We start from the raw sequence: 16,807 nt of genomic DNA on the forward strand, positions 1-16,807 counted from the left end.
AGACAAAAAAAGAGAATGTCAAAGCATCATCCTTGTATAACCTGACACTGCTAAAAGTCATTTTTGTTCTGACAAAAGAAAACAAAAAAAAAAAACATAATTGTACTTTAATGTTTTCAACAGTTATTTATATTATTGTAAGCTAACTCTTTCTGACTGATAGTATGACATTGACATTGGTCTCTGTTGGTTTGATTGTAACATTGCTCTTATCTTGTTTTTGAATAAAAGCACCTGTAAAATAAAGATTGTTATATTTATGATAATAGGTTGTTTTATTTTCAGTCTATTAATACAAAATATATCCTGTTCCTGACAACTTGGAAATAAATGGTATAAAAAATGCGGACACTCGGACATCTGAAAACAGCTTTTGTAAAGCTCAGCAGCTTGGCAAAATCTTAAAAGTGACCAATACATGAACCTCAGTGGTCTGGCATGGGAATCCATGGTAAACCTCATGTTTAAAAACAACACATTTCCTTCAAACCTCGGGGTCAGCAGTGCCGCCACAGGTAAGAAACTGTCGAGAGTGAATAATGGTCCTGCTGTACCAGCTCTCCACACCGCCTCGTTTTGGCAGCAGGGAGTCATGAAATTAAGCTACTTCTTGCTGTTGCTGCAATGTACCTAGCATAGTATTTGAACATTGTAAGACAATTTACTTTCAAATCCTCTTTTCCTACTAAATCGCAGGCTTAGAATATTCACATTCAGAGCTGTTCATTATGAGCACAACAGCAGACAACGCATAATGTATTCATTAGGATTTTTTTTCTTTAACAGTCTCATCTTCTGATGTAACTCATTCAGAACTGATACTTGTTTCTTCTCATGCACATGGTTCAGCTTCTGCTGAATCATATGAGGAACTGATTGTGAGGCCAGTAGTGAGGGACTGATATTATACACAATGTTATTTTCTAAGAATGTAATAGTGGAGCTACATTTTAAGTGAAGCAAAAACTGTTGTCTGACCGCCCTTAGTCTCTGACCTTGAGACGCCTTCATTTGCTGAAGTATTTTATGTTGTTTCTAACAGAAACATGTGGCCAGTGTTTTCTAGACCATGTAGAGGAACAGCATTTTAAGCATTTTAATATGATTTTGCATTGGTACATGTAGACAATACCTAAGAAGCCTATGACATTCAGTCATGTATAGCTGTCTCATTATTTTCTTGTCTTGAACTTTGGATCTCTGCAAATCTAACTATCACTGGTGAAACCCTGCATCAAACTAGGCACAATAATCTTCTGTTATTCCTCTCCTAAATTTTCATTCAATTACAAATGACATTTAAAAAAAAATAATACACCGAAACATTTGCCCAGACGCACACTCGTTACATTTGTCAAGGTCAGCTATGATGTCATTTTTTTGTGGATGAAACGAGGAATAGCAAGACTTCCTGACATGGTTAAAGATTAGTTAACTGTCCATATGTTGATAATTCCATAAAGATGTAACCCTCTTGACTGGTTTTGACAGATGAGCTTATAAATGACTCAAAGCATTTCCTCTCAGTACAAAATGTTTTATTTATATCAGCTGCCGGGAAGAGAATGAATGATGAATGATGGTGCAACACAACATATTAAAAGCCAGTGAATAACACAATGACTCATACACCAACCAGATTTTCTCCAGTGTCAAGAAAGTGTCATTACTAGAGTAGATCATCTAGCTGAAAAGTCATTCACATATTTCATTAACAGGACAGAAACATAACAGACAACCAACAAAGTCTGTACATCTTGATAGAACACATAATACCTCCAAAACTGTCCAGCATGTTCATGACATCCTCACTCCAGATCGGTCAAAAGAGAAAAACATGTAAAACACAGCACTGATTCTTTAATGAACTAAACTTTTCCAAAACACAAATAAAGGAAGTCAGAACTCCTGTTCTCCTACTGGTGAAATTCATGTTTTCTGCTTCTAGTTGATGTTAGTTAATGTTTTCTACTTCTACTTAAGACAGGAGTACCTAAAAAGGATAAAGGTCAGAGAAAAGTGTTAACCAAAATTGATCTTCTAAGGACACCAAATCACAGATTTCATAAATATGTAATATCATTTATTCCTTAGCCTTTAAAACTAACCACACAATAGAGGCTTAGTCATACCGCATGCATGAATAGTGGGATCAAATTGTAAGCAGTATACTTAAACAGAAAAGTCCTTCTCTTATTCCCTTCAATTTATTTTCTTTATTTATAACTTGTGTTTAAACATTTAGGGGGAAAAAAGTATTATTGCTTTGCTCAAATGGCTAAAAAGATAATCAGCTGTCTAGATAATCTTTCCACCATATGGTAAACATAGTTTGTGTTAATGTGGAGATCAGTGTTCCTCCAATAATTTCTTTAGGTTTTCCTGGCTTGGGCACATGCTCTGTACTAAAGTCAACTCATGGGTCATCATTTCAACAACTCGGCATCAAGCCCAGGGTTCAAACAGGTGAGGCAGAGCTGAACTAACCTGAAAATGTTTAGTGTGGATGCCTGTAGCAATGGATTGGGAAACGGGTTTCAAACTGTACATAGCATCCCCAGGCAGTGGTCTAGTTAGCGCCTAGAATCCAGGACTCAGAGGACAACAAAGCCCATGGTAAGGTAGGCTACACTTCAGAATAACACTGTTGGTCGGAGAAATTCAAAATTCTGCCATTTTAATAGGCCTATACCCACGTAAGCGCCTACAGTCTGCTGCGAATTCTCTCACATTAGCACGAAAGACGTCAAGATTCCTGTTTTAAATGTTTAATTCATGAATAATTAACGCTAAACTGACTACTTGTCTGTGTTTACTTTCTCTAACACTGATAGCATCAAATAATATAAATGCCATTGCTGTCAAAATAGCCTATCTGAGGGTGACGCTAGAATCACGGAGACATTACAAAGGAATCTTTCTACTAGTTCCAACGTCCTAGGTTACTTTTTTTTTTTATAAAAAAGACTATCTGTATTTCGATTTGAGAATCGGGCAATTTCAGATGGGTAAGTAATATATATGGTTTTCCAACCAACGCTTGAGTGCCGCTCTGTGTGCTTTGTCAGAGAGCAAACGTTACCAGGAAATTGTCAGAATCAGGTGACTATTTACAGTTTACCGCCGGCTACTTTCCCCGCGAAAGTTGTCGCGGGCGTTATGTTAAACTCACCTTTATAACTTTATCGATCGTTTTCCACAGGTCTCCATTTGTTGGTCATGAGCTTAAACGTATTCAGAATAAAATTTTTTAAATTTTTGCGCTAGAATGGTTTACATGCGGACATTTCTAAGGAAGCTTATATTGTGTTCATTTCGGCTGAAGGTAAAGTCCTGAAATAAAGTTAGCACCGTAAAATACAGCCCTGTTTCTAATCCTCATAAACAGTTTTTACAATGACGCAATGTAGTAATATCATGCTACGTGCACAGAAATCAGTTACACCACGGTTGGGGCCTTACGGGTCGAGAAATGGACATGGCCTCGAGACACATTTTTCTGGTGATGTTTTGCGGTGTGTCCTGCCATGGACTGGCGACCTGTCCAGGGTGTTTCCCTTCCTTTTCGCCCTATGAGCGCTGGGATAGGCTCCAGCACCCCCGCTACCCTGATTACGATAAGCAGCTTAGATGAGTGAATGAGTGAGTTTTGCCGTGTCCCGCTTTCGGGGTTTTTGAAAACTTGGACCAGTGCTGAACAAGTTGTGTGTTGAATTTTTAAAATGTGTATATGGAAACAAACATTTTAAAGTCCACGGGGTCTAAACACCTCAATGTTTTCGTGCGCTCTGTTGACTAGAGGGAAAGCGTAAACCCACAGAAACGTGAAACGTTCAACAAATTACAGTGCATCGCTTTTTATGCCTCTACATGGCTCTATATCCAGTATGCTTCGAACTGTCAACATGCAAACTCAATACAAATAACTTGAGTCGTCTCCGTCCATGCACTAGAATGGATTATCAACGACCTCCAGGTTTCCTGGGTCCACTATACAAATGTAATTTACCAAAGAGTTACAAACCACTTTCCGAATATCTGGCAACCAAGGCCCAATCCGGGAAATTTTCCGCGAAAAGCCCGCCTACTTTGTGGTGAAGAGGATGATACAGTAGAGAGTGGTGTAAAGACAGGGGTGATTTGAATTTGTGTGATCAGGGGGATAGTTTTACGTACGTGTAAGAAAACATCGATATACTGGTTTATTGTTTTGGCTAGGTTTTTGGTTTTTAATTGTTTTAACTAGCCATTAAGCTAGTTTCCAACGAAAAGACTTGGACGATTGTACTATGAGGTGATAGGTAACGTTATCTTTTTTTAACCTAACTTCGCTAGCTTAGTAGCTACAAGTTGATTGTGTAGATGAGCCGACACTGGTGTTTGTAAATTTCGTTCTTGTCTCGCGGGTTTGAAACACCATTTCAGAGTAACAACGTATTGGCAGAGAAGTGATTAGCCATTTAAGATGAATATTGTGAAGTTTTCGGCCTTTGATGTTAGCGTTTCTAGGCTGTGTCAACGAAGGGCATTTCATTCTTTTAAGGTTTTAGCTATTTGAGAGACGATTAGGCTGTCTACCCATATAAGATGTGTTGCGTCTCAGCGAATAACGATAGTCTTATATCTGTGCGATATGTAAAGAAAATTTAAGTTTCTTTTGAGAACTGTAAAAGTATAGAGAGGAACTGAGAGACGTAAGGGAGTATTCATAATAGCATCTTTGCCCTTTCGGTTCACCAAGAAAGGGGAACTGAAGACAAGTTTTTTCAGGGTTTCAGATGAATGAACAGTGTATGCATTTAGTAAACAGTGAGTCAGAAATGCATTTTTGTTTGTTTGTTTGTTTGTAGGATAACAGCCATATCCACGGTCAGAACGATATGTGGTGGTTCCAGGAGGGTATGTGTGCCCTGCCCGTGGCACTTGTGGTGTGGACAGCTGCTACTTTTATTTTTGCATACATTACAGCTGTGGTCCTGAGACATGTGGATCCTCTGGTCCCCTACATCAGGTACTGTCTGTGTGTGTGTGTGTGTGTGTGTGTGTGTGTGTGTTTGTGTTCGATTAGGGAAAGGCATTTACAAACAGTGCTTTTAGTCTGGTTTCCTCTGTTACACAACACGTTTTAAAATGCAGTGTGATCCTTCTCAGCTGATTCAAAGGAAGGAGAAAAACCCTGTGAAATTCTGCTTATTTTCGAAACCACAATCTCCACACATAGCTATTGACTTTGAGTTAAAACAGATAGTGGCTCATTAATGTGATGTCTTACTGATGTGTGTTGTGCTCACAGTGATACTGGAACTGTTCCTCCAGAGCGATGCGTCTTTGGGATCATGCTTGATGTGTCCGCATTCCTTGGTATAGTAGAACTGTTTTTTTTTTTGTTTGTTTGTTTTTTTCTTTTTTTTTTTACATCTTTCCTTTCTTCCTTATATCAAATCACCTTGCAAGGCTGCCTAATTATGTCTGAAGCTTGTTTCTCATGTAATGATTTACTAGAACAAGGGGAATGCTAGCACAGAGTGTTTACAGCAAGCCAGTATTGTCCAGGAATAGGGAAAGTCCAATTCATCCACATCCTTTTCACTACGTAAGAGGTTTGCATGTAGTGACATGACATGTGACGATGATCTCTGTTCTGATTTCCTGTTCCATGTTCTGGCAGGCGTTGCCACAATGTATGTGCGCTACAAACAGGTCCAAGCTCTGACTGACCAGGGCGATACTGTGCTTCATCGACTCAACACTGCTGGCTTGATTTTGGGCTGGACCAGCTCCTTTGGCATGTGCATTGTGGCAAATTTTCAGGTAGAGCAGAAATGTAATAATATCAGAGGGATTCGCATATTATAACATTATCTTTAATGCTCATAAAAAAAAGGAACTTCACAGAATCAGCTGTTTTTAACCAGGTTTTTTTTTTTATACCTCTAACTCATAATCTGTCTACGTTGCAGAAAACGACACTATTCTCCATGCACCTGGTAGGAGCAGTGCTGACTTTTGGTGTGGGAGCACTTTATATTCTGGTTCAGACAGTGCTGTCGTACCGTATGCAGCCTCTGATCCATGGGAAAAGCATCTTCTGGGCACGGCTATCGATTGGCCTATGGACCTCAGCAAGCATTATCAGCAGTATCCTTTCCTCAAGGCAGAAATCCAGCAGCTTACCCAAGACTGCAACGCTGATTGAACTCTAACGCTGTCTCTCTGACCTAAATGTGAAAGGTTTTTTTTTTTTTTTTGTAAACACAATTACAGCTTTTTGCCTTAATTAGCTCCCTCTCTCTCAGTGTTTGTATCCTCTGTGATCATGTACAGCAGTTTGCCCGGTATAGATGTGTCTAAGAAGCTGCATTGGAACCCCGGAGAAACAGTGAGTATCACGAGAGCGTGCGTACACACACACACACATACAGCACCCGTCTGTATTACGAGACTCATTTCGAGGCCTGTTGCAGGGCTACACCGCGCACATCGTGAGCACGATCTCCGAATGGTCCCTCGCCCTTTCCTTCATCAGTTTCTTCCTCACCTACGTCAGAGACTTCAAAGTAAGATTCAGCCGCCGATTACTCCCCCCTGTTCCTTTTGACTGTGACCCAACGACCCGGTGTACTTATGTAGTCTTATCTGTACATACGCCTCTCTCTCCACTGTGTTTTCATGTGTGGACAGAATGAGCGTCGTGCAGATTGTTTGTTATTCATTCCACAACTGAAGCTCTGCCCGTTTCTGTTTATCCACAGAAAATCAACCTGAGAGCGGAGGTGGACTTGCAAAGCAGCCACCTGCATGATTCGCCTTACTACAATACCTTTGCTGGTCTGAACCCAGGGGAGGCCTCTCCACTGTTGGCTGGCAGTATTTAAGTATGCCACCATATGGTGGCACAGATGTTTCCCCAGACGAAAGCTGGAGCGCCGATACCTTCAGCATTGTTATACTATATGCGAGAGATAAGACGAGATTGTGTTTTCAGATGATTAGATGTTTAGATATTATCTCACCAGTGGAACTTAGTGCTTTAACTATGCTATGAAAAATAAGTGAGCAATGAATAGAAGCTGAGAAGCATTTCTGATTAATTAAGTAAACATAATAATCTGCCTGGGGTTATCCGCTTTACTGAAAGATGATGTTAAAAAACTTAGATTTTTTTTTGTAGCAAATTTATTTAATAATGAAACGATACTTGGTAAAATTGTAAACTCATCACTGTAAATTGAATGTCCGTTAATCCCATAATAGTCTGTCCTTGGAGTTCTTTAAGGTCTAAAAAGGCTTCAGAAAATGTGTAAAATCTAACTCTTAACTATTTACCTCTCCTCTGATTACTTCTTGGTGAACAGGTTTGTTTACTCATCAGCCAATCAGTAACATCGTTTGGTTTCAACAGATCAGATCAGATCAGTTTGAAAACTTGATTAAAAGTGCCCACTACAACATTGCTTCTAGGGCCTTCGGACAAACTGCAGACAGGGTAATATAGTGGACAGCCAGGGCTTGTCAGTAATGGATATACAGTATTGCTGATACCTGTGTTACGTGTTCAGACTTGCTTAGAGGAAACGTCTAGAAATATATTATGTATTGGACCGGTTTTTGGCAAGGGGTGTTGGGGAATGTTAGTGACTGTCACCAAAAAAAAGAAACGTTTCGCGTTCTGTTTTCCGTTCCTAAGTTAGACCGACAGGATAACACACAGACTCTGGTGCTCTCACCTCATATTGGCCATTAGATGGCGCTAATGACTAAGGGGTACACAGTGCTGCCTAATGTTTAATGCTCTCATGATGGTTGACTCTGTCTGTTGGCTCAGCATTGTGGTGCTTTTTTCCTGTCAGGTTTATGGAATAGAACGAGTGAATTATGGAAAAGAGAGTGAATTATGGAAAAGAGAGTGAATTATGGAATAGAGAGTGAATTATGGAAAAGAGCACTCGATGGTACTCTATTGTTGTTAACAAACGTTGCACTAAAAATGAGATTTGTGAATTGCACTGTCGGGTAGAATGATATTTGAAAGGCAGATAAATGAAGAGTTTAAAAACTTTGTATAAAACGTTCAGCAGGAATCATGAGTAGATCTTAAAATAGCAAAATTATACATCCATGACATAAATTCTTCATCTGCTAAGAGTGCTGTTTCAGATATATTACTTGACTGTCACAAGTGGACTTGTTATTGGTTATTTAACATACCTTTTGTGTTTATTTTCATGAAGATATCATTTATTGCTTAAACATAAACTGTGCACTAACCTTCTAGTATTTCTTGTTTCCACTGAATGTTATGTTGAAGTTGTGGGGGGAAAAATGTATTCTTAATACAGCTGGATAAACTTGTGGTTGGCATTATAGTATAGCTTATTTTTATGAAATGCTGTTTAGTTGAAAATGCTGTATTGAGTGTATTTTTTTTCATAGCAAGCTTGTTCTTGAAACATCCCATTCTATTCAATAACCACTATGTTATCTCTTATAAGTATTCCAGTCTTTAGGTCAGGTAGGCATGGGTCGCATTCGAATGTATCAAATGCCAGATGTGTTTGCATTTGCTGTATTTATGTATCTACAGAGTTTGTCTCTAAATCCCAGCTTTTGCTTTAATGACAGTATAGCTTTCTCTTCTCTCACGCCCATCAGTATGTATATGACAGACTCCTGTTGTACTGTATTGGAGGGTAAGGACAAATGAAAAAGTATCAGTTTGTCATCAGCCTTTATTCATAGTTATTAACAGAACTAAAGTGCATTCAGGTATCCTTCTTGAACCAGTGACTACAAAGTTTTTTCTAAAAAAAAACCCACATTGACACAAATATAGACAAAACCAACAAAGTAACAGACTAATTGAAATATCTACAGAGGTATTGTGAAAACATTTTGTAACTATTGATATAGATTTTGTACTATTTTCAGTAATGTACACCAAATGAACTGTTTGCCAATTTCCACGTCATTACTGTAAATAAATGCACTAACCCGCAGGACATTTTACAAGCAGTATAAATTAAAAGTATATTTTTCTTAACGACTCCATTTTTTTTTCTTTGTTGCAAAAATGTCCAGTGTAAAGAGAAACATAAAAAAAGAACCATAAAAACACTGTTCAAAAAAAACACATCTCTCTGAACAAGATTCACACGACATTTGGTTTCTAAAAGAACAGTTCTGCTAACACTCCTCTGGTCACATTGTTACATTATCTGGTCCTCTCTGTCAGGATAAGATGATTTCAAACAACTGCACTCTTCAACCATCCAAATTTGGTGCCCTCTTTGTTCTTGCTGATGCGGTATTCTGCTACCTTTTTATGAAAGAATCCTGAAAACGAAAGGCATTGAATGAGTACACATTTGAATGATGCAAAGCTCATTCTAAACTGTTTCAGGTATTACTATTTAACTGGGAAGAAGCGTTTTCAATTTGCCATTTCTAGAGAAACAAATGCTTGTGAACATTCCAGTTATTTCAGCAATTTCTGGGAATTAAATGTCAAAAAACAGACCTTCCTGATTGGGCTGCTTCTCCACCTCCTGGATAAAGAGATCAAACATCTGTGTTTGGACAAAGTGCTTGACAAAATTTCGGTTTGCTTTCGTTTCCACTGCCTTACAAAAGTTCTTCTTCTGAAAAGTGCCCTGTTGTTGTTTGTTACTGCTGCGTTTGATATGGTCAGCAAAATGGCCCACAGTCTTCACAAAGAAAGATATGAACGCTTCAGAAATTACAGCATTCAATTCCTCTGTGGCTGAAAAAAAAAAAAAAAAAAGAAAGTTAATGGTGTCAACCACACTGACGCATGGACACGTGAACAAAGGAAGGAGCAGAATGAAAACGTGTATCTAAGACAGCTAGGGTGTTTGGTTTTCTTTTGTTTTTTTTTTTAAAGATAGGTTCACTTGGCTTGATGAGACCAGATTAAAATCTCTGATGTAAAATCTCTGATTAACTCTTTGCATTAATCATGTTACGGTTTGTCCTCAGTTGTGATTACAACACTGTGTGTTTGAAAATGAAGCAAAGCAGCAGGCTGAGTAAACTCACTTGAGTTCTCTTTTCTGACACGCAGTGCTTGCAAGAGTTCTTCTTTCAGTTTTGGGGGAAGAATGCTGTCCTCATCTCCAATCTGGTAAAGAAGTATTTATGACAAAGAAAAAAAAAAAATGGATAAGGCATGCTTTAACGGAATTGGATTTAAAAAGTAACCTAAAATAAAGAGGAGAAAATGAAAGGGCCCAAACGACTAACTTAAGTGTGGATTCCACAGTTGCCTCTGAATTAGAATCATGTGAAATGTGACGTGAGGTAGCTAATCTAATTGACTGAGCATTGACTGGTGTGTTTCAAAGGACGGAAAAAAAGACTGCTGTAAGAATGCTGGGGTTAGGATTCTTTCAGTGCTTTTGTGTGTGTGTGTGTGTGTGTGTGTGTGTGTTTGTGTGTGTGTGTGTGTGTGTGTATTTGTGTTGAAGGCTTGGGTACATGATTCATGACACTCACTTGGGTAATGAATTTCTTCTCAGCTCCGTCTGACAGATCCACTATAAGCAGCTGGGATACAAGTAAGTATTAAATTAGTACATCATTCTCATGATTTTATTTGCTTAATGGGCATCACTGGACAACTGAAACACTGAAAGTCTGTTAGCCTGAGATTAACGATATACCTGAGTGTTTCTGTTCAAAAAAAGAATGCCTAATTTAACCCTTGGTAAGAACACAATGTAAATACCCGGTTACTGTTACCAATCCTCACAAAAAGAACACCTTTCTACCCATATCAATATCAGTAAATGATTACATCAAAAAGTAAAGGAAAACCAAAAAGGAAAGGAAAACACTGACAAAGAATAAACAAATTGTATAACTTGTATAACTCTGGGCTGAGCCATAAAAGAGATACAGTAGTTTGTTAGCCCTTGGGCTAGTGTTGTAGCTTTGATACTCACATCACTCTGGTCAGTGACAAATTCTAACATATTTCTCTGAACTCCAAGTAGGTAGGGGGTGGGTGCCATGACAACATCAATGAGCACCTTGGGCACTATGGAGATGAAGGTGTGTTGCCAGGTGAATGGATAGAGCAAAGCTGCCACAGCATGGACCACCTGGGACAGGGTGCTAGGGCAATATTTAGAGTCATCATCAAAACACAGAAGAGCAATTTGGGTCTAAACAAATTTAAGACTAGAATTAAATAACTGTGTCTTTGCAGTCTGGAAAAACAGTTCATGAAGTTAACAGACTGGTAACTGCCCAAATAGGAGAACATACAAAGGTTCAACACTACACTCAAAACCAGGGTCGTTGAAAATGGACATTGAAAAAGGGATAATTGTTCAGTGACGTTTCGCAGGAATGTCATGGCATGGAAGTCTGATTGAAAAACTTCATTAACTAGGGTCAACAAAGGTCACTGATTTGAAACACACAGCAAAGAGATGAGCAACTGTGTATCCATTACCTGTAATTATCGAAAGCATAAGCAGGGAGATTCATCAGGAACTTTACAGAGAATCATACTATTGTCAAGCTCCAACTCAGAATACTGGTGCAGAGAACACAGGAAGTGGTCTACTGAACAGTCGATATGTCATATGGTGACATAAGTCATCTTTTGCTGTCTCCATGAATGGATGAGTACATATGTGAAACGTGTTTGTTTCCTTCAGAGAGAGGTTCTAGCAACTGTAACTATAGTGTCTGGTGTAAACTCATGCAGTTATGTAAATCTCAAACCTCACCGCCTTCATCATTTTCACTTTCTGTCGGAAGTGATTTCTTACTTCTTGAAAAAATCCCCATCACAGAAGGTTCAAAGTGTCACTGAGTGAGTCAATATGCACAAAAACAATGTAAACCATATTCCACGGCCATCCCCAGACAACAGGGTTTCAGGTGGCACCAGTTTGAAGCAGGCCGGGTACTTCTGTTTCCATGTACGTTTAATCTTGCACACAGTTAACACAAGCAGTAACCACAGACTAACCCACCACTTCCTGACAAGAAACCCAAGTTTCCAGTCAGCTGTGTAAAACCAGGTCACGGCATGAAGAAAAACGTAGATGAGACAGATGGAACGCACTCAATAAGACCAGCACTCGTACCTGAGCTCGTCAGCAATGAAAATGATCCGTCGTTCTAAAACAGTGGCAGCGAAAACCTGCAGGACCTCCCCATCGGTCATGCAGCGGAACAGCGTGCGGAAGTCCACATGCTCTAGCCATGAGTCAAGGGGTCGAGTCAGAGTGATGATCTGAACCAGAGACAACAACAATAGTCTAATCAATACCAGAGATTTATTTATTTATTTATTTTTTTTTTTTTAATACTGTTGAGGTTTTGTTTGTTTAGGTGCCCGTGGTGCTGTGGGTTACCTCAGTACCAGACTCTGGGATAAAGCTCTTGATCGTCACAGTGTTCCCTGGGGCAGGAAATGGTGACTCTCTCAGGCTCAGCATGAAAGGGTAGATCATTGCCATGGAGATTTGTCTCCTCTTCTCCACCTCATCAAAGATCTAGAACACAAATATTTAAAATGAGACCTACATGCAGCCTATTGCTAGGTAAGCATGCAGAGTTACTGGGATAAGCTTTTCAAACTGTGCACAGACTTCAAGCGCTGCTTTTGAAGTCAAACATTTTAAGAGTCAAAACTGGGTAATCTTTATTCGATTAAGACAACAAATTGGAGCTTGTTAGCCCTAAGTCACCACAGCAAAAACTGGAGCACATCGTAAACATCAAATAGAGAGGAAGGACTAGCCACTGAAACAAAACTACTGACAGAGCAAGCTATTACTGAAGCTTGGATTTCATTTAATGTAGCCATTATGGACGTGAACTGAACTCCCCTTCTCATAAACAATGCAAAGCCAAAAGGAATCCCCTCCATAATTCTCTTGTGATGGGAGGAATTTGTTTATTGCTTCACTTACGGCTCCATTTTGCATGACTCAGCATACCGACAAAACAATGCAGGTTGTGACACTGATTCTCCACAGTGTGTGTGTACACTCAGCAAGTCAACACCCCCCAGAGAATTATGATCTAGACAGTGCATGTAAACATCTGCAGCAGCAAAGACGAGATGTATGACCCGAGAACTTGCGGCATATTGGTCTAACCCAAACCTTCTCTGATCTAAATCACACAAAAAGATTTTCCCAGAGATAGCAGCACCAAAAAAAGATACAAACACCAGAAAACAATAGCGTACTTAAAAAGGAGGTACCAATACTATGAAAAAAGGGATGTCAAACATGGAAGGAACCTGACATGGACATTCATTACCTTAGAAAACAATCCGAAACAGGCCACGCGGCTGATGATGCAGTAGGCCTCCGGTGGGCGAGCTCCTTTACCATGGGGCTAACAGAAAAGATCGAACAAATCTTCACCTCAGCATGAACAAGTTTTGTGAAACCATTATGTATATAACATCTGTCATATTATTTGGTCACATTTCAAAGTTATAACTAATTAATAAATAGAAAAGTATTACCAAAATAAATAAACGCGGTTACCACGAACGCAAAATCAGTTTAATTGCTGCATTTACCAGTAACCTCCTACAGTAGCCATTCCTTCTGCTCCCGTCAATCTCAGTCAAAACAAAGGAGAATGTTTCACTGCAAAAAAAAAAAAAAAAAAACAACTCTTCACTCTTAAACCTGATTCAAAGAGATATAGACTTTACCAATGTGAACAACATAGACCATGTAAAGTAAGAACAAACAAAGAGAACCAGTTTATCACTAAATGAAATGGATCATAATCCACCGCAGTACAAGATAACACACAGCACATATAAGACAATTTGGTGTATATAGTTAACTCAGCAGCGGTCATCATGAGATGTAAATCTTAAAAAAAAAGACATGAAACGTCAGGAGAGAGAAAACAAAGGAGGCTCTAAAATATACTGACAGCAAAAAAAAAAAAAAATAGTGTTCAGTTTTCCATAGTGTTCAGTAGCATTTATTACCCTCTGGCTTGGCCTTTTAATCCCAAAACAGACTAAATCAGTGGATTGCAATGTGACAAAATAAATCCATAAATAAACAGAAATGTCAAAACTAAGAAACTTCACAAAATTTAGGGTATGTGGCATATGAGGAAATATATGACATGAAGTAAACATTTGTTCAGCCTGCAACTGGAACACTTCACAGAGGATGGAGTGAAGTACATAACCACATCCTGTTATGTCCTTGCAGTATGCAGAAAAGGTACACTTTGCAGATGATCACAAACGCATCAGTGAGAAAAGACATATCTGATTGCATAAGGAGAGAAAGAATAACGCTTTGTGTGAGCAAAGAAAAAAAAAGTTCACAAAAAAAAAAAAATGAAAGTGAAATGCGAGGATAAGAAACAGGACAAACATGATGGAGAGATCAAACTGCAATACTTAGTAGTCAGCACGAAGGAGAGGGAGAGAGAGGAGAGTGTGTGTGTGTGTGTGTGTGTGTACACACATGTATTACCTGCGGTACTCTGTCAGAGGGGCCCAGTTAACTCCCTCTGGGAAGCAGAAAAGGGTTATGGCCTTCATAGACTTCTCCTCGTCCTCCTTCTGTGACTTTCCCATAGTGTCACGCTAAACGTACAATAGTGCAGTGTGATACATGATCATCCAGAAGGCTAACACACTCTCCTATCATTTGACTCCACTAAGAATAATGGTACACTCTGGGTTTTTTCCATTTAACTATGATTCTGCCTGTAGCTGTACACACACACACACACACACACACACACAAACAAATACATATGTACATACACACCCATTTAAAAGTGATGCTGTGACAGTGACTAACCTTGGGAAACTGGTAGGTAATTTGGGGCTCATAACCCTCCTCATTCCTTTTCCTCTTGAGACTGACAACCACAAGGTATTCAAAAAAGAACTGACTGCATCCTTCCTGGGTAGAGGGGCGCTCTGGGGCCGTGGCCACTGGCTGGGGTACGCTTGGCTCCTTCTCACTCTCTGCAGGAGTTAAGTAGTGATAGGTTACAAGTGACATGACGTTGTGACCTTTTGGCATAGATTCAAGATAGTACAGAATAAGTGTACCATTAAAAACAAAATTCGGGTTAAGTTAATTGACTACGAACAAGTGAACAATGGAATAAACAAACATGGCACAAGTACAACAGTAACGTTAAAAAAAAAAAGAAGGAAAAAGGTGGTAATGGGTATTAAACAATGTCTGCTTTATCTTCTGATAATGATAAGGTTATTCGGCTCAGTAAAAACCACTGACACGGGTTGGATTCAGTAGGAAACCACAACAGGAAGTGCCAACAAGGATACAATAAAAACTTGTCTTTAAGGTCACCAAGGGCCAGGAAGTCAGTTCAACACAGAAGTGAAACATGCCCCCAAGCTCGTACAGGTACACGCGTGGAGACAATCAACAATCAGTCGATTCATGTGATTTGCCTGGATTAAATCTGCCTTTTGAATGTTCCATTCGACGGAGGGATGTCGACTGCACATTCACATGAAGGGCATGTAAATCCACTGGTTATTTCTCTAAAAGTAATCACGAAAGCATTTTTTTTTTTTTTTTAGTTTGACGGAGACGCCTAAGAAAACACAAACAGAAGGACTCTCCCAGTGTGTGCAGATGCATCATGTTACTAAACAGTACGTCATGCAGTCAGTGGTTGGGCAATAATAATGGATATGTTCCATTGTGTCAAGAGGTTGGCAAACAGCCAGATTTTAAACAGATACAGTGAAGCGTCTCACTGTCCTGAGAGGACAGAAAGAATAAGCTAGGGTTGGATTTAGAGAATATAACTTGCTCCAAAGATTGAGGTTAACCACTCTTGTGGTTCAACTGCATAGATCCCATCCCACAAAGCTTAACAATGCCATTCTTATCCTCCCATTTGGGAAAGAAACTTTCTACAATCAGATCAGCAAAACATTTTAGGTCTGTTTGGAGCATGTTAAAATGGGACTAGAATCAAGTGCTGAAGAATTTAGACCAATCATCTCTTCAAAGGAAATTTCAGTTCCCCGCAATTCAAGTAAAATAATGGAAACACATTCAAATGTATTTCTGTGTCATATATATGTGTGTGTGTATGTATAGATATCCACATATATACACATGAATGAATAAATAAATGGAACGTATGAGAAGATACCTCATCCAAGGTGGCTGGTTATGCATGAGCTCACTATTTTTACATTACAGCTGCACAAAGGTTGAGAAGGACACTCACTGTCTCTGTGCATTCTTTTGTCCTGCAGGGAGGAGAACATGGTGCTGAGTTTTTTCATCGGGCTGGGGTCGGCATCATCCGTCTGGCCCGACATGATAGCACCTGTGGAGAAAAGAGGGGAAGGCAGTGAGAGATGGGCCCCTATTCAAATCATAACAAGGCCATTAACAAAACAAAACAAAACAAAAAAATCTACAGGGCAGACGTCCTTACGGTCATTCTCTGCGAGTCACACATTTTGAAGAGTATGACCAATATATTGTTAATGTCATATGACCTGAAGTTAAATGTTTCTTTAAGAGTGATGCTATCAGCATTCTGTAGAAACTATTAGTGTGTCTGGTATTTCTAAGGAAATGAGAGGTGAAGTGTGTGTGTTATCCTGCTTTTTAGAGCTGAGTCATAGCTTGATGGTGCTGGTAAAGAGGAAAGGCAACACATGCTTTCACTATCATTCCTAATTCCACTCTACTCTGGGAATACTAAAGGGAAAAAAATGAAAAAGCGAAGCAACAGGGGATTGAGCAATTGATTTTTAAGGAGGGAATGATGA

The 16,807-nt window shown here is 39.2% G+C and overlaps 2 protein-coding genes across 2 annotated transcripts; one reads left to right on the forward strand and one right to left on the reverse strand.

Moving 5' to 3' along the window:
- Window positions 1-4,132: 4,132 nt before the first annotated feature.
- Window positions 4,133-6,991, forward strand: dram2b (DNA-damage regulated autophagy modulator 2b). The gene is made up of 8 exons (XM_030776981.1): window positions 4,133-4,301; window positions 4,851-5,011; window positions 5,294-5,361; window positions 5,669-5,811; window positions 5,961-6,138; window positions 6,297-6,379; window positions 6,465-6,557; window positions 6,753-6,991. Exons 2-8 carry the CDS (start codon window positions 4,881-4,883, stop codon window positions 6,873-6,875), a joined length of 819 nt encoding a protein of 272 aa, XP_030632841.1. The 5' UTR covers window positions 4,133-4,301; window positions 4,851-4,880; the 3' UTR covers window positions 6,876-6,991.
- A 2,253-nt stretch (window positions 6,992-9,244) lies between these two features.
- dennd2db (DENN/MADD domain containing 2Db) lies at window positions 9,245-16,348 on the reverse strand. The gene is made up of 12 exons (XM_030778345.1): window positions 16,255-16,348; window positions 14,835-15,004; window positions 14,502-14,614; window positions 13,574-13,643; window positions 13,306-13,383; window positions 12,390-12,530; window positions 12,120-12,268; window positions 10,962-11,133; window positions 10,513-10,563; window positions 10,057-10,138; window positions 9,518-9,760; window positions 9,245-9,333 (listed from the first exon to the last, which is right to left on the reverse strand). The coding sequence occupies exons 1-12, from the start codon at window positions 16,346-16,348 to the stop codon at window positions 9,245-9,247; spliced, it is 1,452 nt and encodes a 483-aa protein (XP_030634205.1).
- Window positions 16,349-16,807: the final 459 nt, after the last annotated feature.

The sequence above is a fragment of the Chanos chanos genome, chromosome 6 (genome assembly GCF_902362185.1).
Source record: "Chanos chanos chromosome 6, fChaCha1.1, whole genome shotgun sequence".
NCBI lineage: Eukaryota > Metazoa > Chordata > Actinopteri > Gonorynchiformes > Chanidae > Chanos > Chanos chanos.

What these genes read in the sequence shown, in the direction of transcription:
- dennd2db (XM_030778345.1), bottom strand. Translation starts at nt 16,348, where the DNA reads ATGTCGGGCCAGACGGATGATGCCGACCCCAGCCCGATGAAAAAACTC. An exon ending in CAAAAGAATGCACAGAGACA is followed by an intron (nt 15,005 to 16,254) that starts GTGAGTGTCCTT and finishes TAACTCCTGCAG; the next exon opens with AGAGTGAGAAGGAGCCAAGC. An exon ending in TCCCAGAGTCTGGTACTGAG is followed by an intron (nt 12,269 to 12,389) that starts GTAACCCACAGC and finishes TCTCTGGTTCAG; the next exon opens with ATCATCACTCTGACTCGACC.
- dram2b (XM_030776981.1), top strand. Translation starts at nt 4,881, where the DNA reads ATGTGGTGGTTCCAGGAGGGTATGTGTGCCCTGCCCGTGGCACTTGTG. An exon ending in TGATGTGTCCGCATTCCTTG is followed by an intron (nt 5,362 to 5,668) that starts GTATAGTAGAAC and finishes ATGTTCTGGCAG; the next exon opens with GCGTTGCCACAATGTATGTG. An exon ending in CCTACGTCAGAGACTTCAAA is followed by an intron (nt 6,558 to 6,752) that starts GTAAGATTCAGC and finishes GTTTATCCACAG; the next exon opens with AAAATCAACCTGAGAGCGGA.